The sequence below is a fragment of the Furipterus horrens genome, unplaced genomic scaffold, assembly GCF_987537825.1.
Source record: "Furipterus horrens unplaced genomic scaffold, mFurHor1.1.pri manual_scaffold_11, whole genome shotgun sequence".
NCBI classification, from domain to species: domain Eukaryota; kingdom Metazoa; phylum Chordata; class Mammalia; order Chiroptera; family Furipteridae; genus Furipterus; species Furipterus horrens.
This window is the reverse complement of record NW_028327181.1, coordinates 49140166-49166475: the sequence shown is the minus strand read 5'-3', so window position 1 is coordinate 49166475 and position 26310 is coordinate 49140166. Positions and strand designations below refer to the sequence as shown.

The window sequence follows — 26310 nt, the reverse complement described above, 5'->3', positions numbered from 1 at the left end:
AATATGTATACATTGTTGAATACAGCGGGCAAAAGGCTTGTTCTCTTTCAAAAATATCATTATAATTAATGCCATTTACAGGTTTAATGTGAGAACAAACATAGTTTCATAGCAGTTAGTTTAAAAACTACTCATTACTCACTTGCACTCATTGAAGAACACAGGGCATGTGTTGGTTTGCAAGTAAACACTTAAGAGACTTAACGCCAAACCTATTTTAATTTCAAACAAAACACAAATTTCAACCCTTCCCACTTACTCTACCACAAACTTAACTTTAATACAAAACCCAAACCAAACATTAGAGCAAAATGTAATCATTGTACAAGCGCTGCTTCTCCTTCTGACCGTAATATTCATTCAGATCTTCAACTCAAGCTAAACTATAAAGCTAAGTATAACTGCAATTCTAGTGTTATAACAAGCAAAAACCCTAAACAAATTCTAACCCATTAGTTAAGTCTAGGTCTGGCTTAAAGCTTAAATCTAAGATTAACATGACCTAAAACTTTATTTGTCTATAAACATTTTCATGTCTAACCTGAATTTTCACTTCAACTCAATTCTGTTCTCTAACATTAGACTTACCCTAAATCTAAGTCTTCAATTGAGAATGCCATGAAATTCATCATATTTTATGAAGGCACTAGTAAATATCTTTTAAAATAGAAGGTTTTTTTATATCTGAATTCACAAATATTTTTTACATAATTAGAAGAATTTGAATTTAGGGGTTATATCCTCGGCTGAAAAGTTTTCCATCTTAATCATTTTTTAGGTGTACAATTTAGTGGCATTAAAAATCTTCACATTGTGCAACCATCACTACCACCATCTTCAGAGCTCTTTTCATCTTGCTATACTGAAACTCAATAGCCATTAAACAGTACTCCTCAGCCCCCTCCCTCAGTCCCTGGAAACCACCGTTCTGCTTTCTGTCCCTATGAGTTTGACTAATCTAGGTACCTCATGTAAGTGAATTCATGCAGTATGAGTCCTTCGGAGACTGGTTTATTTCACTCAGCATAATGTCCTTTAAGTTTCATCTATGTTGTAGCATGTGTCAGAATTTCCTTATTTTTTAAGGCTAATACTCTATTGTATGTATGGGATGGGCAAAAATAGGTTTACAGTTGTGAGTCCACAAAGCAGAGTTTATTCTTGTATCATTAATAGAGTAATTATTGTAAACCTACTTTACTAATTACTGTAAACCTATTTTTGCCCACCCTGTATATATCACATTTTGTTTATCCAGTCATCTGCTGATGGACACTTGGGTTACTTGCACCTTTTGGTCACTGTAAATAGGAACATGAATGTCCAAGTCTCTGCTTTCACTTCTTTCGGCTATACACTCCAAAGTGGGAGTGCTGGATCACATGGCAGTTCTATTTTAAATTTGTTTTGAGGCCTGTTTTTCACAGCAGCTCTACCTTTCTACATCCCCACTAATAGTGCACATGGGTTCCGATTTCTCCACCGCCTCTCCAACACCTGTTATTTTTTTGTACATATATATAGTAGCCATCCTAACGTGTGTGAAGTGGTTTAGTTTTGTTTTCATTAATGAATATTCCTTTGCCTGTCTTTGAGAAAGGCCTGTTGCATTTGTTTACACTCTAACCTTGAGTATATGTTCTTTCATGGTTAAGTATGGAGTCTTTCTTTCACGGTGCTGACATGTCCCCAGGTTAGGCTATTCTCCATGGCCCCCTCTCAGTGTGCCTTTGTGCATGGCTGTTACGTGTAAGGCACAGGTGTTCCCAGCCTACAGGGAAAAGACTAGTTGCTGATGCTTGAGTTTGATTTCATCCCAGGGGTTGATGGGGAGAGAAGCACAGGATGGCCAGTAGCTAGTTTCAGACAGTGAAGGATTCTTAACCCTCTCGGGTATCGCCAACAATCCCCTCCTGTGTCTCCCAAGAGGCCGTATTTGCTGTTCCCCCTGCAGATAGTCCCATACCCATAACCAGTGCCTGGTCCAGTGTGGGGAGGACACGGTAGAGGCTGACCACTTGCTTTGGTACCCAAACTAACAGCCCCGTTAGATTGAGCCTTAGACCCCCTCCTGTTCCTGGGCAAAAAAATTTGGATTCTTGGTGCAGCTTTCAATTACTTACCTGTGTGTGTCTTGGGATGTAGTTGAATTCAGTCTCACATTCCTTTTGTGCCTCATAGATTATTTATAATTTTGATCTGCTGAGGAAGCCTCTTTCCCAGTGTAGGCAAATGTCTGCTCTCTCCATCCTTATTCTGACCAACTTAGACCCATAATGTCCCTGAGAAAATGGAGTACATGTATAAAAGAAGATAAATGTTGAAAGAGAGAATGGGTTTGGGGTAGAGGGGTGAGGAGAAAGAGAAAAAAATCACAATACACTCATTTATACACAAACACACACACATTACACTCATTCTATATATACTACCTCTATGTATATATGTACATGATATAATCTATTTGCATTATGGATGGTAACATAACTTTTTAGAAAATAGTGTTTAGTTTGGACAATTTACAATGTTTTATTTCCCCTACGCAAGCATGATACCAGAAGCCATTCTTTGGATTTACAAATGGATTCCAGAGTCTCAATACTACCATGTATTGATGACTTACTTTATTCCAAGCACTCTGCTAAGCAACCTACATAGGTTGTCTTTTCAAACTTTATAGCAACACTACAAGATAGGCATTGTTCCCACTTGCAAATGAGGCGACTGTATCTCAGAGAGGTCTTACCTAGAGTTACTCACCTATGAAGGGCTAGAGATGAAATTTAAACCCATGTGAGACTCCAAAGCCTATACTTTCTTTATTTCGTCTCCCTTCTTGAAATTATGGGACAATTCCCAGAAGAATTTTATGGTATTTATCTTCCAAGTGGTATAGTAAGGACAGAGGGAGCATGGTGCGGTGAGAATAACATTCCCTTCAAAGAGGAGACCCATGTTCTCATCCTAGGTTGTTACCAACTTACCAAAAAATGCTACAACCCTCTCAGCTCCTCTCATCCTTCTTTCTCTGTGTCTGCAACAAAAGCAAAGGTGTACCTTACACAAACTTTCACAAGTGTTCTGGAAATAAAATGAGAAAAGCTATGCTAAAACGTATGATAGAAATATAAGTGCTTATGATCACATTTGGCCTCACTCACAAACTAACACTTTTTTTTCCTAAGTTTTGCAGTTACGACTTCAACAGAGAAGGACCCAGGAACAACTGGCCAACCAAGGCATAATACCACGTGAGTAGCTGCGTGTCCTATTTGTTGATTTACTACAATGGGACCATGGGATTTGGGAGCTGGAAAGCACCTCAGAGGTCATTTAGTCTAAGCCCATGGATCGTCATAGAATCTGTATCATCGGAAATCCCAGACTGGCTGCTTCACCCCAAATGCTACTTGCCCACAAGATGGGTGATTCCCTAAAATGTCATTGTGGTGGGTTTGGTTTTAGTGTACACACAATTCACTGTGGGCATCCCTCACCCTTTTCTTACTTTTAAAATTGGATATGATCGCTATTCTTTCTAGAAGCATTAATCACATCATCTTTTTTCTTACCTCCTCAGTTTCACTTCCGTTTTGTATACTTGCATCCACAGTTAATCAAATATTGTCAAGTGAATAACTGAGTAGAAATACCACTCTAGCACAAATGGCATAATATTGAATTACTGGCCATGATGTAGGTCAAAGAACAAGGATTATCAAATCTTTTAGAAGATGTATTTGACATTTTCTACCAATCTAGCAATTAAAGCTCACTTTTGGGTTTTTTTTTTTTTTTTTTTAATATAGAAATAGCAAAATGGGTACTCTGGATGATTGAAGTCACAGTTTAAGCTTCTTTAGGTCATAGTTTCTAACTTTCTCTTTCAACAAAATTAAAAAATTAAGATTCATAATGACTTGCAGAAATACAGGTCCCTGTCATGACTAGTGCTTCAGACTTTAGTATGAAACAAGTGGAAGGTTGTTTTTGACAAAATGCCCTGCAGTAAGTAATATTAGAGCATTATGACTTAAGGTCTAAAATTTTTAGGTATAATTATGTGATTCAGAGCCAAAACAGAACTAAGAATTTTTCAAGCATTTTCCTTTGTATTTCAAAAGTAGTTTTTGGTTCGTAATGAAGCCCTACAAACAGAAAGCAACAGGAGAGCTTATAGTGGAACAGCTTTTTTAGAAGTTTGCAAACACTAAAGGAAAAGCTCACCCTGCCACTTCAAAGCTACTTAAACAACATGTACAACTATGACGGGAAAGCCCTGGAGCTTCATCCTGCGTGTGGCCTGCTCATGGTAGTCAGACGGCCTGTGCACACGCAGAGGACCTAGCAGAGACAGGTCTGCAGTCTTCAGGTCACACAAATTACATACGACTTCACTTAAAGCTGACGAGGCCAGTCTTTTGAGGAATCCTGCCACTAATGTAGAGAATCTAATTTGTTTAACCATTATTTCAAAAAAAAAAGTTCACTAAGATTGTAGACAAATGTAGATCCACTAGGATCCTTTCAGTGAACCACAGTCTGTGTACCATGTGCCCTTAAGTAGGTGATGAGCCACCAATTTGAAAAGTATTAAAATAATCTATCTCGTCACTAGTTTTCTTTGTCTTAATTCTAGAAAGGCAAATGAATTGGCTAGACTAGGAACTTCAAGTCAGCTCCAGCTGCTCACAGCTGACTTAAAATTCCACACATGTGCTTAAATTCTGAGGCTGGGTCTTACAGCTGGCATTTGAATGAGAATAAACATTTTTTTTATTTTTTAGGTTAATAGGATTACATCTCTGAAAATCTGTAAAAACACATAATAAGATAGAAATTAACCTTATGTTACATTTTAAAATAACACCCCTATGTAAGCCGGGAAAAGCAAATGTCCATTTTTGTAGCAGGGTTCAATGGAGACAGAATGTTTTGTTCCCCAGGATTTTTGGAATCAGTTGTACAAATTAATGAAATACTGCTTGACAGAAATTTTGTATCCATAGGCCATTGTATCATTAAGATAAGTGCTGGGAAAAGTTCTCTGAGTAAGGAAATGGTTTTTTTTTCTTTTTAATTCAGCAAAATGATAAAGGTTAATTAAACATCAGCTTTTCCATAGTTTTCAGCCGACTCTCAAACAGGCTCTCCAAGTGTGTAGATTCTCTGTGAAAAAGGGCCCCAGCCACAGTGGGCGCACACCACAGGTCCAGCCTGGAGAAACCCTGACAACTGAGCTCTTCTCAGAAAGCTGGACCCAGAGGAACCTCTACCTGCCCAGAGATGGGGGGCAGGGAGGACAGGGCCAGCCTCTCCTCCCTGCCCACAATCAGAGATTTTAAACAGGCAAAAATGCATGGCAGGATGGGCAGGGCAGGAAGGGGCAGTGTGCTTGCTCAGGCCCTAAGGGTACCTGTGTCAGCCCCCAGTGGGGAAAGGAAGGATGAGCCAACAGTCTCAGGGTCCTTTCAACTTTCTTGAATTCAACCCATTTCAAAGCAGACACTCCGCAGGACACGGTGCCAGGCACTCTAGACACAACAGTGAGCCAGACAGCCCTTCAGGGAGACTCAAGATTCCAAGAGAAAGGGTGATAGGAAATACACGTAAGCATAAGTCAAGGTCGAACTCATTACATTCACAAGAGGGCTTCTTATTTCTTCATTCTTTTATTTGAATTTTTTGGAACAGAACAAAAGAGATAAAGTGGAAGAAAGGGACTAGAACGGGGTGGGGTGGGGGAGAAGCTGATTATCCTTAGAGATCATCTACTTCTGTGATTTTCAATTTTTTGAATTACTAAATATATGTTGTGCATGCATGTACTGGCTGAAATAGGGTGGGGCCTCTGCCCACTTACTCAGCCCCCTCATCCCTCCTAGATGCCCCCAATTGTCTTCCCTAGAGAGCTGGTTCTCTTCAGAATAGTGTTTGAAAACCCCTGACCTGGTCCACACCCCATTCATTGTTTTAATGTTTGTAAAACTGAGGATGATGGGGTCTAAGAGATATTTCACATGTCCCAAAGCCTGGACCTAATGTGGTTCTAATTCCTGCAAATTTGATTTGTGAGAATTTAAGTGCATGCACAATAAAATTATTTTTAAAATTTCACTTTATTAATAAAATTTGAAATATTTACAATCTTCCCCCAAATTTTAAAACCACAAATTGCCAAAAGTGAAAGTTGACGGCCACATGAATTGTTCATTGTTCTTATGTTATTATTTTATAGCACTACTGTTTTTTGCTGGTAAACAGACACACTGGCTATCCTTTTGCAGAATTAGTCTTGAGTTTTACATTACCTTACATGTCAAGGGGCTGTCCATTGCAAAAATGCACCCCCTCCTGTGTGTTGGGCATTGGGGCAGAGCGGAGGCCAGGACCGGTGTCTTCTGATGCCTATACAGCACTCTTATCTCAAATATTCAAAAGGCATCACTTGAACTTTTAAAGCACTTACTTAAAGTTCTACCATAAAGCATTTTGTGGCTCCCCAAATTCATATAGATAGATAGATAGATATAGATATAGATATGGATATCTCATGACAATATACATCATGACAAGAATAAACCAATGGTTTTTTGAATGGCTTCAGGTACTACATCATAATCCATGCCTCACTATGATCAGTATAGAGTGGAAAATTCCACTGACTTAACTGTGTGGCAGATCGCAATTCAATCGCATTCCAAATCAATGGTTAAATTGTAAGGTTCCTTCCCCCTCCCCCACCCCCACTGACTCCAGTGAACTAAACCACGTATAATTTTCAGTTGACTAGTGAAACTTGTCCAAATGGATTTAACTTAATTTCTCCCTGTCCTTGGCTGTGCATCCTATAGGTTTTGAGTTTACCAACGAGTAACAAAGAGTCCACAGCAAACAGGGACAAATTCTCTTGTATGATCCCCCTTAATCACTTCATTAAGCATTTACAGTATCCCCTCACTTATTGTGGGTATCAGGACCCCCCCCCCCAGCAAAGTAGGAGCATTACATTTATTCTACACTCTTAAACCTACATAACTTTAACAGCATATGTATATACAGTATTGCAAAATCCCGCAATATAGCGAAAAATCCGAGATAAATAATTAAATATAATATTTTAAAACATCCCACGATACGGTGAGTCCATGATAAGTGAACCACGATATAGAGGGACTACTGTACTTATTTCTTATTTATGTGCATTATAGGTTTAGGATTTTCCCTTTCTGGTGCCTTGAATGAATTTAAAGGCATCATTCCTTGACTATTAGTCAAGGGTTCTGAGGTCAGCACTGAACCCCTAGAATAACTTCCAACAGTAAGAAAGGGGTTCTTGAGCCAGGAGCATGGACCTAAACCAGAGTCTAAGGTCACTTTTACATTTATAACATCACTTGTGAAATTCACGCTTTCACAATAGTCGTAATATCTCAGTGAAATAATCTTCTTGAAGTTAACTTAGAAATATTTGAGAATTTATTGTTTGGATTTATCTCCAAAATCTTATCTCTGAGTCTCACAATGGAGATGACACATTGCCTACTTCGTCAGTCAACTCAAATTCACAGGGAATGGCTCCCTGCGCCCCCTTCCAGGCTCCTGGACTTAAGAACGGCAAGTCTCTGCTTTCTCGGGGCTGCGGGACAGAGCCGGCGCCCTACCCCTGCAGACCTATGGATCTGTTCATCATTTCTCACGCCGGTTGTCTCACCTCCAGTTTTCTCCTCGGGCGTCACTTTCCTGGGTAGAAGCTTAAACAACACAATTTTATTCCAACCACTTCAGAAGCCTCAGTGCAGAAGGATGGTCGATCAGCTAATATGGATCAGAAGGAATCAATGATCAGAGAGCAAGTCAGTAAATATTTTGACCATCTTCTCTGAGGAAGGTCCCATAGAACACAGAGAAACCAGACATAAATTCTGTTTCAAAGTGCTTACAGCCCAGAAGGGGCACCGAATCACCCCTACTTAATTGCCCCCATTAACAATACTGACATCACTGCCTGGGAGGGGGTGCTGGGAGGACTGAAGGAAGTAAGTTACTTTTCCTTTGTCTCTTCCATTGCTGTGTAAGTGGGGCTAATGTATATGAATCCAGGGGAGTGAGAAGAGAGCATTAGTTTATTGTCCTGGAACGCGGAAAATGAGATCAGAGGACTGAAATGGATAACATGGGGCCCGGGGCCCAGAGAGGTCGTGACTTCTCCGCAGAAACCGAGAAAGCCTCCGCTGGCCAGAATGACATGTCTGGGCGGCTTGGTTCCATGATCTGATCAATGTAAATGAATTTAAAGATACGATGAGCTGTCTATGAATGGTGCTGCCTTTATTTGTTTTGCAGACTAATCCAAGCCACAGCAGCCACATACTTACTGCAAAGCCTTGGTAAATCCCTGAACTCTGTGATTCTCCTCCTGCATAGCCAGAAGAATGACGGGGGCAGTTCCTGTTCCCACACCACATGCAGCTTCACCATAGTTTTGAGAAGTTGACTGGGCAGAGCCTTTCTTCCTCTTGTCAGTGCATTCAGTTGACTTGGCTTATTCCTACAGCACCCTCCCCCACACTGCTGGCTGTCGTAGCAGAACACGGCACAAGGGTCCTCCTGTCTGCCTCTTCCCTTCTTTCTAACATCTCGATTCCAGAGACAGGAAAAGGCACACCCTGGATTTTCACGGCAAACCCATTTTGGTCGTTAATCCTAAGTTCCTTCTTTCCCTTCCTTTGTCTTCAATTTTCTGGCTTCTTATTCCTTAGAAACTAGTAAACTGGTAATTATAGGCATACTTTGAATTCTTCTTTGCATCTTTATTTTGAGAAATTCCAAATTTTTCACTTTTCCCAGGGCCCAAGCGAGGTCTTCAGTATTACAAAGCTACATTGGGAAGATGCCCTAAAACTATCAGTAGGGTACTGAATTGGCAGTTCATTGTCAACCTAAAGAGAGGACATAATTTCCAAAGCATTATCACTTGCACATGCCATGGTGACAACACACAGCTTACTTCTTGACTTGGAATAAAAATACTCACAACCCAATATGTCTTTAAAAGTGAGGCAAAGAGAGGGCAAGCTTTTCTAAACCCATCTTATAAGTGGGAAACTGAGAACACAGGAAGACTCTCAGGCTCGTTCAAGGCTGTAAGAAAAATAGATGGCAAAGCGAGGACAGAGCCCAGACAGATGGTTCCCCAAATGTTAGCCACCCAAGACTTCTTTAATTATACCGACTACAGATCTACTGCCGTAGATCTAATGTTTGCATTGGTTTTGTCTTCCTCCCAAAGAACCCTACATACATGAATTATTAACCCATGTGTCGGTCTTTGATGAATTAATGGCACATAAACGTACCAGCCAGTGCTTTCCCATGAGGACAAGCATGACTAAAGGAAGCTGGTATGAATCCAGGCAGCAACAGTGAAAAGTGATAGTTCCTTTTGCCTAAGCAGCCTTTTTTCCTCTGGGCAAACATACCCCTCTTCTTCAGGTTCTTGAACTACTGAAAATCCCTCCTAGAAATCTCTTTTTGAACTCCCAAGGGCCCTAGACTGGGACCCACTGGCCTTACAAACTCCAGTGCAGCAGCTCTCAGACGTGTGCCTCAGGGTCACTGGGGGGCTTATTAAAACACAGATGCGGGGTCCCACAGCTCCAGAGTGCTGGGCTCTGTAGGTCCGAGGTGAGGCCTGTGAATTGGCGTTTTGGCAAGTATCCGGGTGATGCTGAAAGTGCTGGTCTGGGGGCCACACTTCGAGAGCCACTGCTTGAATTCCTGTCCCAGGGCACTGGCACTTGGATTCTACCTCTTGATCCTTATCAGAAGTACCGAAGGAGCTGGGTTCTCTCCCTCCAGCCCTGGGAGTGAGCACCCCCTGAGAGGAGGCCAGTTCTGCTCCACACACAGCCCTGCCTCTGCTAGCAGAGCTGCCACCCACACGAGGCCCCCACCCGGGGCTGACCCCTCTCCTTATTTGGTTAAATTGCCCCACGATCTATTTTTCCCTCTTTCTGAGCTCCCCGTGAAGGCATGAGGTTAGAGCGCAGAGCAGAGCTGCAGGAGGCCTGTTCTCACCTTGTGATGCTTTCTCGAGCTCTAAGAGAGCAAATGTTTGCACACACAGCTGACCCACGTTAGCTGGAGCTGCAGGGACCGAAATAGCGTGAGTCCGTGACTAAACTCGGAGGTGAGAATGTGAGCTCCCTTGTGAGGAGCGATTAGTCTCCCTCCAAGGGGAATGAGTGAGATGTGTGGCTGACTGAACTGACAACCATATTTTAATTTGAAATCACATTGACTTTATTTTTTTTAATTTAGAAATTCAAATTCCTTTTCAATCTTAAATGTCAACGTCCCTTAAATACAACATTTTGACATTGGATACTCCCAGGGCTGGCAGCAGAAGAGGTCCTTTATGTGTTTTCCAAAAAGTGAACTTGAGTGGTTGCCTCACGGCGTGTGCTGGCCCTCAGGGGAGGTGGCAAAACCCACATTCTCTGGAGTGACCGAAAGCGCCGCCGTCTGTGGCAGGGCCTGGTGGGGTAACACCCCTTAAGCCCTGAGAAAGACAGCGTGTGGTGAAATGCAGTGCGTTGCCCTCTTTGGCTTTCTCCCCAAGTCCTCGCTTCATGGACACAGCTTCCCCACCCTGTGTCTTCTAGAAGACCTCCGTGGTCCTGGCAGTGGAGAACTGGACTGTATGAGTCATTTCACAGTGCAGTTCGTAACACCAAGAAGTGATGAAGTATAGCTCTGCAAGCTACACAGGAAATGCAATGTTTCTTAGAAAAATTAATAAACTGTGCTAAAAGGATGGAAGAACCTCAGGGACGAGAGAACCAGATAAATTCCTCCCAAGTCTTAAGCCCAATTAAAACCAATTGAGTTTGAAATGTAAGAGATATCTTAAGATACATTCATACTATTCCCTTAGGGTTGCTTCCTAAGGAAAAGGATATGTTATTCTTCTTAACCACTTAATCAGGCCACACTCAGATCACTTCCTTTTCTGGACTGTAAGTGATTAAACTCCTCCAGTCCATAACACCTACTTAGAGGAGCAGCAGCGTGTAGGTCACAGGTGAACACCTGTTGGTTCAGACTGTGTAGACCCATCAGGGCTCACTGGACTTCAGGCAGATGTGGAGGATCCAGTTGCCTAGGGAACCGGAAGTTGCTTTCAGAACTCCATCAATATAAATTGGAACTGTGATTAAATGCAGGAAAGGGCAAGCCTCTTTACTAAGGATGGCAACCAGACCCAAACCAAAGAAAATGCATAAGCATCGCAGCAGAACTGCATGTGTCTCCAGATGATTTCTTGGAGTCACCGAGCGGGGACAGAAGGAAGGAGGGGGAGGGCCCATTTGAAATGGCAGGTTTTGCAAAGAAGCCCATTTTAAGAGTGAAAATGTCTAAGAGAAATTGTTGTTAGATCAATAGAAAATGTAATATTCAATCAACACATTTGATTTTTTTTTTTTTTTCCTATAAGGTAACCCTCTTTATCTGCTAAAGCTACAGGAAGGGGCTCCTGCCGTACACTTGGCACAAGACAGCCAGCTGGGACTATTCTGCATGCTCCTTTGGATAACACTGTTAATGCTGGGGAGAAGCAGGGAGATTTGCAGAAAGCATGCGTAGCCCCTTCCCAAGCAGGGTCCCCAGTAGAGGATAACATAGCCTGAACTACAAGGAGCTGGCTTTGTGTCCGCCCAGCCTTTTGAAAACTGCTCAAACCTAGTGTGATCTTAAGGACTGAATGAGGCACACACAGACACACACACACACACACACACACACACACACACACACACACACACCCAAGTGCCCATTTGGCCAGAAACCAAGTTTTTTTATTCTGGCCAAAATTTGAAGAGTATTTCATTGCCTGCAGCTTAAAAGTGGACATGTGTTGGAGTAATATTAGAACTGTAGGTCACACGGCTCATCCACTTGTTCAGACTTACACGGAAAAATATTCAGTGCAATTCTGTGATCTCTGATCAGCCTCATCCCTTGTAATGCAAGGTGGTTGTTTGTGGCTCCTGATTGAGATTGCTCCAGGGATCAGAAAACTGGAGGCAAAAGCGTGGACTTTTGCTGAGTGATGGCCTACTTCTGTGCAAAGCCCAGAGAGTTTAGTAAATCACGGGGTGGGGGAGCTGTGAGGCGGTAGGAGGGACAGGGAGTAGTGGCAAGAATGGAGACTAGCATTTGGTTAAGGTTGTAAATGGCTGCTGAAGGAAGTTAGGTTTTCAGAGGACCTAGGATGCTAGCCTTAATTGGGTGACCCTGGACAAATCAACCAATTTCTGTGGGCCTCAGTTTCCCCATTCTGTTCAGAGTTGGAGTGGTAGTTCATTATCTCCAAGGTCCCTTCCAGCCCTCAAAGTCCGATTCTGTGCTTCCCACTCAACATTCTCAATTGCATGTTCCTACCAACCGGCCACATACCACATCCAAGGGGCAAGTTCCTCCTTATAATATGGGGCCCCTGTCCACAGACCCCAGCTTCAGTGCAATCTTTGGTACTCAAGGGAAGAGCAAGGTCAAGGAGGGTGTAACTTACCACACCTCCCCTGCTTCTGTCCCTGATTTCCCATAGGCCTGTGTTTCCTCAGGAACTTGGAATGCCCTGTCTCTTCCTGTCTCACCTGCCTCTGCTGCTCCTCCTGTTTGAGGCCTGAATTCCACCTTCCTCTGTGTCCTGTGGCTTTAGGGAAGCTGGTGTTCACCAGGCCTTTCCTCTTCAACTGCTTGTGGCCGAATACAGGCGACCTCGTTCGCACTGTGCACAGCTCAGCCAGCGCACCAGCAAACGCTGCAATGCTGCCCAGAGCCCAGGGGTCCGCTCTGCTCACGTCTTTGTCTTTCTGTTTCAGCACTGAAAAGCCCAACTGTATTCCATGAGCAAAGAAAACATTTGGATAGTGACAAGGTAACTTTTTGCAAACTGCCCTCTTCCTGAACTTAGACTCCAGGGTATAGGTCCCTGCATGCTATGCTTTGGCTAAAGCTGGTAGAATTTCTACGAGAAGCTCAACTCATTTGCCAGTTCCCTACCGCCGTGCCCTATGGACTCTTACTCCGATCAACTGAAAACTGTGGAAATTGGATCAACTATATTAGCTTTAAAAATGTTATTTTTTAGCTTAAAAATGTCCTCCATCTTTCTGATTTGGGGGATCACTGCAAGGATGCAATAGAAGTCAAAGGGTGTCAGCCCTCAGGGCAAAAGGTCACTGAGTGACTGACTACTTGGTCAATTCTTGGTCAGGGCACATGCCAGGGTGGTACATTTGGTCTCTGGTTGGGGCATATATGAGAGACAACCAATCGATGTTTCTCTCTCACATCCATGTTTCTCTCCCTCTCTTTCTCCCTTTCTTACCCTCTCTCCAAATATAAATAAATAAAACCTTAAAAAAAAAAAAAAAAAAGAAAAAGGTCAGCTCTGGCTGGTGTGGCTCAGTGGATTCAGTGCGACCCTGTGAGCCAAAGGGTTTCCAGTTCAATTCCCAGTCAGGACACGTGCCTGGGTTGCAGGCCAGGTCCCAGGTTGAGAGGCAATTGATCGACGCTTCTCTTGCATGTTGATATTTCTCTCCCTCTCTTTCCCTCTCCCATGCCCTCTCTTTAAAAATAAATAAATAAAATCTCTTTAAAAAAGAGGTCAAAGAGATTTTAAACAGGGAAGTAAAAGTCAGTTTGCAAGCTGCTTTGCCTTTCATTACAGTCCTTTCTTAGTAACAATCAGATTTTTTTTTTTTTTAAATATAATTCAATGCTAAGGTAGGGCCTGTGGATACAGACCTCATTTGCAGTTACTTAAGGCAAAAGGCATCAAGTTTATTTCTGTTTCTGTTTCTGGGGGAGGGGTGGCATTTTGGGGGAGATTGGCATATATTCTGCATCTTCATAGCAAATCTCTGCCACCTGAACGTATCAATAATATAAATATGACTTAGCAAACATCAGCACTGCAGGTAAGCAGGAAACACAGAGCAGGTGTCTTTCTCCTGGGACTACTTTGTCTAAGAGTCCTGGCCTTGCACCTTGTCTGGGCGGAGATGGCAGCAGAGCTCTGCAACTCTTCATAGGTGCTCACTCGTGAGGGCTATGGTTCCTCCTCCCTGGAGAGTAACTGTTCCCTGTCTGTTTGTTTGATCAGAACTGGGGTTGTCCCCAGACCCCTCTTGGGGGTCAAATAGGAGAGCCAGTGTAGGGGACCCAGACCTGGACACCAGGGCCCTGAGGCGCGGCGCAGACCTGCCGCAGCCCACGCGGTCTCCATAGGCAGCTGTGTCACCAGGGGGTTGATGAGCTCGGTGAACAGTCTGCTTCTAAGTGTCCTTCCAACTCAGGACGGGTCTGAATCTGCTGGGTTTACATTTTTCCTGTCCTAAGAGAGGAGCCAGGTGAGTAACGGAAGGCAGGCAGATGTCACATCATGCCAGATGGACTCGGGTTACATTTTATATCCAATCCTAATTAATTTTGTGGCCATTTTAAGAGGCAATATAATAGGCTTAACTATCTCGCAAGCAGCTTAGTATCATCACAGTTTCATTAATATTTTATTACCATGTAACTACCTGGCCTTTCACTTTGTAGCCCTGATGTGGACCAAGCTTTTTACCTCTATCTTATCTCTCCATTCTAAAACTATTAAAGATGCTTTTGTAAGAGTTCCTGCATCAAATTATAAGAGGCCAGGGATCTCTGCATATTCCATTTGTCATAAAAAGCTTACCCTCCCCTTTGAGAAAATCAGGGTTCTCTTAAAGTTCAAATTAGGTGATTCAATGACATGTGGTTGATAACAGATTTTATTCTCTGCTTGTGCCCACAGACTGAAGACACCCTGAAGCGCAAGGTCAGAAGGAGGTCCGCTGGCGCTGGCTTGGTTAATATGCACATACTCCAGGGTAAGTCTGCATGAAGTCATAAACCAGGATGCCCCCCCGAATGGTAGGTCATTTGCGAGAGTTGTTTGTCTCTGTATAGTTGCTAAGTCCTCTTAGGAAGTGTCCCCTGCCCTTAGAAATTGGTGCTTTAGGGCTCTGTCAGCGGCCTTTCTCACCTAGTCATTCTAGGCCATTTAGACAATCAGTCTGGGAAGCCATGTCGTGGCTAGAAAGGTGTCAGACTTGGGTTCCAATCTTAGCTGTGCCACTTCCTAATTCTCTCTGAGCATACAGGGAGAACATACAGAAAATTCCTTTAAAATGTGTCCACCCCTTAGCCCAGCAATACATTTATAGTACAGGTATACCTCAGAAATATTTCAGATTCGGTTCCAGACCACCACAATAAAGCAAGTATCACAATAAAGGGAGTTGTAAATTCTTTGGTGGTGTAAGGTCTTGCCTTCAATTTGTAAAAAACATGACATCTGTGATGTGCCATAAAGCAAAGCACAGTAAGACGAGATCTGCCTGTATTTTATCCAAAGAAAACAGTCAGACATGCAAAGATTTATGTACAGTGATGCTAATTATGGAATTACTTTAGCTAGTGAGACATTGCAAATAGTGAAATGTCCAAAAATAAGGGATGGGCTGAATAAATTACGCATGAGCCATATAATTAAATACCTTGCAGCCAGTATAAATAAGACTTTGAAAGAGTAATGATTTAATGACAAAAGGCTTACAAGATGATGTTTAGGGAAGAAAAAAGAAAAGAAAACTATATTTGCAATCAAATTCAGGGCAGAGAAACCATACACATAAACTGTATTTCCAGTCAGCTATTGTGATGAAAAACAATAGGCCTAGCAATATATATGAATAACTAAGAAAGACACCCACTTATGGATCCTAAGTGGGGAGTTTCTGATGCTTCCAGCTTCATCAAATGCTTTGCAGGTGCAACTTCGCAGACAGGTCTGGCCTGTTGCGACAAGTTGATGTCCCTAGACTTCTGCTGTATGAAGATTTCTAGATCAGACATGAGGCCTGGGTTAATTGGATGAAAGTAACAGAACAAGGGGGTAGAGCGGCTTGCCTGTAAATATCTCACTTTCTAAATTTGCGAAGTTGAGAGAGATGCTGCAAACGTTTAAGGAATCTCACCCTCCAGTTCTGCATTGCAGCAATGCCTGGTTGATTAGCTTCCCCTCCACGTGCGTGCACAGTAAAGTGAGGGCCTAAGTGACAAGAATGTGAGTGTGATTCAGGGCTCTGTCAGCAACTGTTCTCACCCACCCAAGGATCATCAGCTGCTTGTTGGACAAATTCAGTTTTTAAAATCCCTCTGTTTAATTAAATAACTGTTTCAAAGGGAATTTTTTTCTTTGACAACTGACCTTGATATTTGAATCAGTTAGTATCACACTGACAACTACAGAAGCCTTAAGAAATCATACTACTATGACTAATTATAACAATAGATAACATTTACTGCAGAATCAGCCAAGGAATATACAAACAGGATGTGCATCCAAATGTTGTAGCTTAGGGTCAGCAAGCCATGCAGGCCCCGTGGACTGCTTGCTTACGGAATTGCCAAATAGCATATTTCTTTTAAAATCCTCACAAAGCAAGTTTCTCTAACTTTTCTGTGTGCCTAACTTGCTATTTGTCTTTATTTGGAAGTGTCTAGCCTTAGCTGCTAATCCATGTGAAATGATGATGATTATGTTGAAAAATTATTAGGATGGTAGAGCATAATGTGACACATTGTTTTGGTTACAAAAGCAAAAAAAAAGGGAGGGGAGGGGGAATAACACCAAATTCTACAGCTGATCCTTTTACCCTCAACCCCTCAGCCTCCACTGCGGAGAGGTCCATTCCAGCTGCTCAGATGAAGCTGAAAAGAGCCAGACTTGCAGATGATCTCAATGAAAAAATTGCTCTCCGGCCAGGGCCGCTGGAGCTGGTGGAGAAGAACATACTCCCTGTCGATTCTGCTGTGAAAGAGGCCATAAAAGGTAGTAGAACAAATGGCATGCTTCTCTCTGTGCCCTGAGATGTGGGGCAGCCATGGATCTGACATGTGGGGGCCCTGGGGCTGAGGACCTCTCCCTGGACGAGATTCATGCCATGGGTTGCTGTCCAGGGGTGTTCCCCATAACCAGAGGTCCTGAGAGCGAGGAACAGATTTCCATCCACTCACCCTCCAAGCGCAGGGAAACAGATGAATTGTGTTCTAGTGAAGCAGGTTGAGAACCTGACTTGCTGTAATCCTCAAAACATCTGCTCTACAAGGTTCCATCTTTTCAGAGCCATGGCTGTTTTCAGCCTTCCTCTCGTGTGGGGAGTGACTGGCAGAGCAGAAACAGCCCTGGCCTTGAATGAGAAGGCCTGGACTCTAGGTCTGGGCTGCCTGCTGTGTGTCGGGGTTTCCCCAAGTTAGTTCGAGTCTCTCAGATGTAGACCACGAAATCTGCCCAGCGCCTAGGCTCTTGGGACAAAGTTCAGGCTCTATAAAAATGTGAAAACTCTTTGACAACCCTCAAATGTGCTAAAAAGTTGAGGGACAAACTTAAAGAGGAGACACAAACATTAATTCTATTTTAAACTGAGAGCAAATGGACCCAAACAGCCTGAGTGTACTAAACCCATTCATAGAGGTGTTGGGGTGACACTGGAAACCTATGGTAGAAGGGAAAAAGAAGAGCTTAACATTTCCACAGGCAAACTTATTTTCTTCCAGTTGTGCCCATACAGAAGAGCTCTAAGGATTATGTATTTAATCAGCAACGCACACTTAAATGTTTAAACACATGGTGAAGATGTACAGTCAGACCTCAGTACGTGCTGACTTCAGAATTCATCAAACCCTGTCCTCGTCGCATTTTGACGAGAACAAAACATTTCAGCGCTCGGCACTTGCTCGGGACTCATCGCCCTCGCTAGAACTTGTGTGAGTCACGACGCTGCCCTGCAAGAAAAAATGCTTCATTGTTCGGCACTCTTTGTGAGTCCCAGAATGAATTAATGATGTGTACCGAGGTGCCACTGCACGTATAAAGACATTTTATCAAACACTAAGTTTATCATCAAACTTACCATTAAGGGTATTATCCACATTCTAAAATCTTGCTCTCACCTGGTCGTTCCAAGGCCGCATGAATTTTGTATTTGGAACCTGTACGTATGAAAATCTCAACTCTAGGAGAGACAATATGCTAACCTTCAGTGCCCCTAAATAAGCCATTGTGATCTACCCTCTCCACTCTCTCCCTTCACACTGATCACCCCACATGCTTTTGAATTGGGACTAGCCTGTTCAACCATGCACTATCTCCACCTTTACTCTGATAAGGTCCAGGACAGAAAAAGCTCCCCATTAGGCATCTCATCATTTCTTTAAACATTCTATTCCATGCATGTAAATTTATTATTGATTCTTATATGATAGGCAAAAGATCTCATTTTAATTTGCATTCTTTGTTTATGATGAGATTATATTTTTCCATATGGTTTTGGGTCATTGGAAATTCATGACTACTTCTTCTTCCTGGGCATTTTCTTCCCTTACTGTTTTGTAAAAGCTATTTATATAAGAAAAAAAATGCTAATCCTTCATCTGGCTTAGGTGTTACAGATCCTTTTTACCAATTTGTCCTTGGCCTTTGTGGGTGTGTGTGTAGAGTATATTTTACCTGTAGCACTTTTTAATTTTGGTATAGTTAAATCAATTAATCTTTTTCTTTATGGTTTCTGACTTTATTTATTGAAAACATTTTTAGCTCAAGAATATAGTTATTCTTTTATACTGTCTTCTAACATTTATATGCTTTATTTTTATAATTCCATCCTTAGCACATATGATATTTTTTAAGTGCATGATTTAAGAGAAAGAGCTAACTTTGGTATTACACAGTTCTATTGATATATTTTACAGTTGGTTTTAATATCTGTCTTCACAAGCTTCTTTACATTGACCTGATTTTTCTAGTATTTCTTGACTACTCTCACAAGTATATGCTGAGTGAAATATAAAATCAGTTTATCACATGCCAATTTCAGTCTAGTTAGAATTTTATTTATAGATTAATTGCATATTTAAAATACATTAATTGTGAGGAAAAATACAGTCTCTCTTTCTACCTATTCAAGTCTTTTTTTATTTTCCTAAATAGGTATTTTAAAGTGAAGTCAATTACTGCTGACATGTGGAAAGCCTACTGATTTTGCACATTTATTTTATAACTTTGTGGATTTTCTTAATAGTTTTAGTAGTTTCTCAGTTTATCTTAGATTACATAGGTACACAATCATATTGTTTGCAAATAATGAAAATTTGCCTCCTGCTTCATCTTTTTTCTGCCTTGATGCACTGGTTGATACTTGACAAGCAACATTATGGTTTTATTAATATGTAATTAATATAATTTTCAAAATTACATACAGAATATTTATAACATCAATTATATATACTTTTTGTTTTATTCATAGATTATATATTATACACTTACATTTATAAATTATATGAATTTTGTATAAATTTTGTAAGTTATAAAGTATAATATATTATATAAATCAAGTTAAATATATTTTACTGTACACAAAATATTTATATTATGTATAGATGCATAGCATATGTAAAATTATATGTATGACTATGGAGTACATATAATTTTATATTATTTTATAGTGTGCAAAATTTTTTATTATATAATTTAATAATTATTAATATAGCACATAGTCAAAAATTATTATTATTGTTGCATTGCTGGTGCTTCAAAAGCAGTATTACATTGTTACATGTACGTATGTTATGTTTTTTTGTTGTGTTTTTGATGATAATATTTGTTTTTGTTTTGTTTCTATCATAAATGGGAATTTCTCGAGTCATTCACCTCCGCATATGATATTAGCTGTTGGTATAAGCAGACACTCTGAGGACATATTTCTCTGTCCTGTTCCACTATGAGTAATTTGTAAGATGGAGGCTGTTTTTCAACGGCCTTCAACCTGCCTGCAAGGGTCGCATGGGTTTTCTTTTTAGACCTAGTAATGTGCTATTGCTATCTTTCCTAATCACCTTGCATGTCTGGAAAAAAATCTTACATGGACTCTTTTTTTATAGAAGTTGCTAGTATTTTATTGGAGATTTTGCATCTTGTATTATTAGTTTGGAATAATGGTAGCTGCTAAACAAGCAACAAAACCTCAGCAGCGTAACAATACAAGTGAATCTTACTTATAAACAACCCAGAGGTTTTCTCAATGGTGAATCTTTCAGCCACACTGTCTCCTTCAGTCTTACTGCTCCTTGGTCCCTTAGAGCAGGGTGGCAAACTTTCTCTTAAAGGGCCAGCTGGTAAATAAGCTAAGTATCTCAGCTCTCTGTCACAACCACTCAGCTCAGCTGCTGCAGCATGAAAGGAGCCATAGCAGTAAGTAAAAACATGCGCATGGACATGTCCTAATAAAACGTCACTTGTGAAAACAGAGCAGGCTCAAAGGCCATAATTTGCCAACCTGTGCCCTAGAGCTCCATCATCCTCTGAGGTAAAGAGGAAGGAAAGAATGAAAAGGCCCACTCATACATTTAAAAAGTCACAGCCTGGAAATGAACTCGTCATTTCCACTCACGTTCCATTGTGAGAATAGTACGTATGGATGGAGAAGTTGTTTCTGTAGCAAAGAGATTTCCCAGCAAAGTGTCTGTACTATGGCAGGGGAAACATAAATTTCGACAAAGAGCTGGTCCTCTCTGCTATGATGTTCACACGTAATATTAGACTATACTGTTGTTTTATATTTCTCAGGTTTAAATGTGAAAGCTGCAAGTGCTTCACAAAGTGTTATAATTACCTTTGCATGTTTTTGCATGTTTGGGAAATACTGAAATATGATCACAATGATCTTGTGAAACATTGGAAACATTGCCTATTAAAATTATAGGGGCTTGGTACTTTTCTTAGGAGTAGTTTTTGATAGCTTTTCTTTAATTTTGTTCATATTACTTTGTGGATCCAAATTTTCTCCTTAAGGCAATTTGTACAACTTAAATTTTTCTAAAAATTCTCATTATCCTCCCTGAATTTCAAACTGATACCTAGAGTTGTATAAAGTATTAGCTTACAGTTATTCTGAGCTTCTCTGAACCAGGGGTTAGACTCCATTTTTCATTGCAAATGTTGTAATCTGTGCATTCTCCCCTTCCTCCCTTGCTGAAAGTCTTTTTTTTTTTCCCATTGATTATTAGTACAAAGAAGCCGTTCAGGAATTAGTTCACACATTTTGTTGGTGTCTTGTCTTTCCTTGAATTCATTTAATTTGGCGTTATGTCAGGTTGTGACTCTGCACGAGGAGAGCTGAGGGGCAGGCCCAGTAACTGGCTTCACACGCAGGGGCAGTGGGGGGAGGCAGGGTGATGCTTAAAAACTGTGCACTCATTTGGGCGAGGAGTCAGCGGGGTGTGATCAGGGGCATGATCAAGGTCAATGGAAATGGACAGAAGGCAACAAACATGAGGGCTATTTTTAAAAAATGTAATGAACAGGATGCAGAGATGCCTGAAGTCAGGGAAGCAGGAGCCTGGTTTTCAAAGCTCGACTCTTTGTGACTTTGGCCACATGGCCATTGAGTTATGTAACCTCACTGTGCCTCAATAGTTCCTCTCTGAAATCCCAACAATAATAATGGCTATCTCCTGGGGATTTTTGCAAGGTGTATTCAACTTTAACATGTATGTGAAGACTTAGCAGGGAACTTGGGGACATGTTAGCACAGTTAGTCTCATTTCTGACCTCCAGGACTTTGCGCTTCAGCAAGAAAAGAGGCATGGAAGAAGAAAGTTATCATTCCTTGTGATAATCCCTATCAAGGGAATAGAGAAATGTCACAATGGCAATGTGATGTGTGTACCTAACCAAGGCGTCCTGGAAGATGTGGCTTCTTGATTGCGCCCTGAAAGGAGAGGCAGAAACGAGTACTGGTCAGATTATAAAGGCATATTTAATTGTATCTTAAAAGCAGTAGAGAGGTTCAAACTTCTCTCATCACTTAAGGGAACAAATATAAGCAATCTTCTAATTGCCCAAGAAGGGGAAACGTAATTAAAATGCTAATAGTGGGGAGCCACTGGGAGGGTTCTCCTGGGAATTGGCACTGTGCTTTGTGTGAATGAGGCAGCTGTGTTGCATGTAGAAGTATCCCTCTGCTGTAGTGTGGACTCAGTAGACATGAAATAGAGTTAAAGAGCTCGGTGAGGAGGCTATTGGACTTGTTTGATGAGAATTGATGAGTCTGAACCAGAGTCATGGTCACAGGTGTGGAAGAAAAGAGGATCTGAGAGGTCATTGATTCTGTGTGATTAGATGATCAGTAGACTATATCAATTTGGACAAAGAGAAGAGTCAAAGGTGACACCTAGGTTTCCTTTTTGGGCAGTTGGATACATGGCAGCCATTCATGAAGATGGGAACTGTGAGTAGAAGAGAGGATCTGGGGAGAGATGATGAATTCTTGTTTAACTCCCGGATTTGAAAGGCTCACAAGAACTCAATAGGCAGGGATTAAGTACGCAGTGGGTGCTGTTAACCTAGAGTTCAGAGCGATAGACTAGTGTCTGTGGTGATTTAAACAGATGGACTACATGAGAGTGCCCTCTCATTCATTTATTTCTTAATATTTATGGAGCATCTTCTATGTGTCAGACACTGTTCTAAATGCGTGGGATAGCTCAGTGAACAAAACATACCAAAGTTTCTGCTCTAACAGTGGGGGGAGACAGACAATAAACCAAAACAACGAATAGTTGTCTGTCATAATAAAAGATGATAAGTGCTGTAAAAAAGTAGAATTAGTGCAGGGTACAAACAATCCGAAGTGCCCATAGAGGGTGGTTAGGGCAACAGAGGATGTATGAAAAGAGAAAAGGGCTAAAATGAAGTTCTTGTGCAATGTTTAGGACAGAGGCATGGATTCTGCGAAGAATGAAGAGAAGAAGAGCTACTGAAAGAGAGGGAGGATAGAGGCTGACCTAACCCAAGGAAGGCCGAGATGTGGGCACCAGTAATGGGGGAGTGAGCACCTGTTGCCAACCCTCTTTAGTAGTAATCTTTCAAAGCGCATGAGTTTCCGTGGGCAAGGGGATGTCATCAGAGGAAATGTCATAAAGGCAGGAGGACTTGCTCAGAGACCAGCTGCAGAGACAGCACTTTGTGTAGCATTTCCCACGATGATGATGGTCCAGCACCTTCCTGTCACTTCTTGTGATCAGATCACGTCCCCTCGATGAGGCGGTGACTCAGGCTGAGGTTGGCTGAGTGTCATTCTCCTGGAGTCTGTGTCCCCCCACCCCACCCCGCCCCTCCACGTGCCTTTCCAGATGTGTTTACATTCTCCAGCGCTGCCTGCAGCTGTGTTTGTGTGATTCTGCCAAGCTCTCAGCCGAATGCTCAGTCATTGTCTTGCTCCCTCCAGGTTTTAATCAGGGCCAACTATTCTCCAGTCCTAAGATTAAAAAAAGAAATCTAGAACCTCTCCGAACACAGGGAAGGACATTTTTTGAGAGAGAACCAGTTGTCCACTCTGGCATTGTTTCTCTCCTTCCCAGGTGTCAACCCCTCTTGCAGTCAGCTGAATGACGGCAGCGTCTTTTCCCAAAAACTTCCCCCTCCTTTATGGAGTCAGCTAGCAATCTCACCTCCAGGCTGCAAGTGCATTTTCTGAGTCAAGTAGAATGCTGCAGATCACAGCTGGAGGAGATCCAGGCTTGTATGACTGGAATGACATAATGTGGAGCAATAGGGAGCTCTCCGATTGGACTTCCACAGGAGGAGGGGCTCCATCTCAGAGCGTGTACCTGACTCCCTGTTTTTCTTTCATAGATCACTAGCAGCCACCTCTCTCAGACCAGAACGCTGCATACAAATGTGAGGTCACACTGGAGTGATGCTTTACGAGAACAGAAATTCTATGCTGGAGTTTAGCTTGTTGCGCTTAGGCATGGATCGCTGTTACTCAGGGATCCCTCAGCTTACTCCAAGCTTCTTAATTATCTCTAATCATCTGAGTGTTTTCTTCATGTGACAGGAGCATCCCTTAGCGACCAAGGAAACTGCTTATTGTCCGGAGTCCTGGTTTGTGCTGGAGGAAAACAGAGCCTAGCTGGCTTTCCCAGCTCTTCGGTCAGTGGGAGGGTCCTGGTGTCCCGCCCCAGTCGGCAAGCACCTCCCCCACAAGGGTCCTCACCTTGTCCTCGGACTGAGCCGGGCTTCCCACCTCGATGACTGAGTCAGCTTTTCAGCTATTTAAAAAATAAATTTAAAAAATCAGATCTGTGCTTCACAATATACAGCCTCATTATCAAAGATGGGCGAGTTATTTTTATCGCCCTAACCCTTTTACGCAGGAAGCAGCCTTTCCCGTCCACCAGGACTGGCTCAGGAGTCACCCCTTCACAGCCGCCACGTGACCTTTCTGAAAGGTCCTACCCCAGTCCTTGCTCACCCATATTCCCAAGGCTCAGACTTCGTAATAAAGCAAAAAAAATCATATTTACTGAGAATCCAGTCACCTTCAGACTCTGGAGATCCTGACACACTCTTACTCACTTTTAAGGCAAATAGACAATAAGCCAGATCGTAGTGGTTTGCTTTGGCTTAAAAAGAAAAGGTTTGCTTTAGTGTAACTTTCTCGTGGACCAACTCTTTCGCTCCATAATAAGAAATAATTTCCAAACAGCAAATCTTTGGAGGAAAGAAACTCACTGAGGCGTATGTGAAAAATACGCTTCTGAGGAAGGTTCTGGGAAAGGAGAACTGGGGACGAGGAGGGACAGGAAGGACAGCTAGCCAGCGCTGAGCAGAGGCGGCGGGGCTGGCGTCTGAGGTGACCCCAGACATCCTTGTGGGTAGGCAGGGCGTGCCCAGTTGGGGCCTGCCACTGGGGAGAAGTTTCTAGAAGTCTGAGAGAGTGCTGTGAGAGAGCGGGGTCCTGCAGAGGGGAAGTGAGAGAGGGTGCTGAGCTCTCTCTCCGCTCCTGGAGATCTTGGCGCCTAGAGAGTTAGCCCCAAGAGCTATATCAAGAGCTTATCGGTGAGTTAACGGTCTTTCCCAATTCCTGTAGTCCTAGGATCAGGCTCTGTCTAGAGACTTAAGGCAAATTTCTAGCCAGGAAACGGAGGAAAAGGAATTATTCCTTCTAACGTCCACTGACATCTGTTTCCATAATGAAGGCTCTGGTCCCCTTCAGGGGCGGGGAGGTCTGTCTTTGCTGGGCGATGCAACCCCTCCCCTACGGAAGAGGATACCTTCAGGGCGCTGAGATATCTTGAAGCAAGAGCCACATTTAAACTGTATCTATCTACCTTCACCTAATAGCCTCCTCCCTGATGGAATGGATTTCGTTTCAGACTCTCCCAGGAGGATGTTATTAGGAGTGGTTTGCCCATGAATTAAAATAGCTCTCCTGCAGGGCCTGTCTCCAGCTCACAGACAGATAAGCAGGCAAGGCCCATTTTCACATTCCGCTCTGTGCTTTCCAGCCCTTGGTTCGGGCCCAGCAGAAAGGTAACTAGGACTCCAATTATCTCACCCTAATCTTGGAATTTCAAATGTTTATGCAGAGGAAAGTACTACTGACTCATTCATCTAATCACTTTCAGGGGGGAGAGGGGAAGCTAAGAGTCACCAGGCCAAGATCCCCAAGGGGCCAGCGCAGAGCCAGCCCTGGGGGCATAGCTGGGGGATGATATCAGGGCTTCCCAAAGCAGGTCCTTGTCATCACACCCCGAAGTGTCTGCAGGGACAATAGCCAGGGCACAACACTCCCAGAGGGCCAAGCACCAGGGAGATTGGAGCAGAGGCCCAGGCTCACAGCATGAAGGTGATAGACTTGGTTGTTCCAAGGCAGGACGATAAGCTGGCCTTTGTCCCTGGCCACTTCGTCGTCTGGCTTGAACCAGGAAGGGGAGGAGAATGTGACACTCCTTTCCTGGGACACTCCTCCTGCTCTGGGGAAGGCCTGTCCCTGCTTTCCCAGAGCGAACCACTCGGGACAAACCCATTTTTCTGTCCTGGGAGCTGTGCTGACCTTTGCAAGGCTGACCACAGGATAAACTGCCTCCTGGGTGGTCTTTTCTATTTTGATAATGGTAAACTTGAGACAAGCAGATACTCCTAACAAAAACAATATTAACAATAACAGCAGCTAGAAATTATTGAACAATTACTCATCAGGGACTATATATTATAAATAATATACAACGTGCTTTGCATGTGTTATTTTCATCCTCAAAATGCTGAAAGGGAGCTATTATTATTATTCTCCTTTGATAGATGGGGAAAATGAGGCCTCACAAGGTCAAATAACTTGCCAACAGGCACTTTACCAC

The 26310-nt window shown here is 42.5% G+C and overlaps 1 protein-coding gene across 1 annotated transcript in view; it reads left to right on the top strand.

Moving 5' to 3' along the window:
* MYOCD (myocardin) overlaps positions 1 to 26310 on the top strand; it is an 86696-nt gene that overhangs the window by 30073 nt on the left and 30313 nt on the right. The window contains exons 2-5 of the mRNA XM_090290651.1: positions 3186 to 3251; positions 12891 to 12946; positions 14861 to 14936; positions 16781 to 16942. Coding sequence (XP_090146777.1) covers positions 3186 to 3251; positions 12891 to 12946; positions 14861 to 14936; positions 16781 to 16942 — 360 coding nt within the window. The remainder of the gene's footprint in view (positions 1 to 3185; positions 3252 to 12890; positions 12947 to 14860; positions 14937 to 16780; positions 16943 to 26310) is intronic.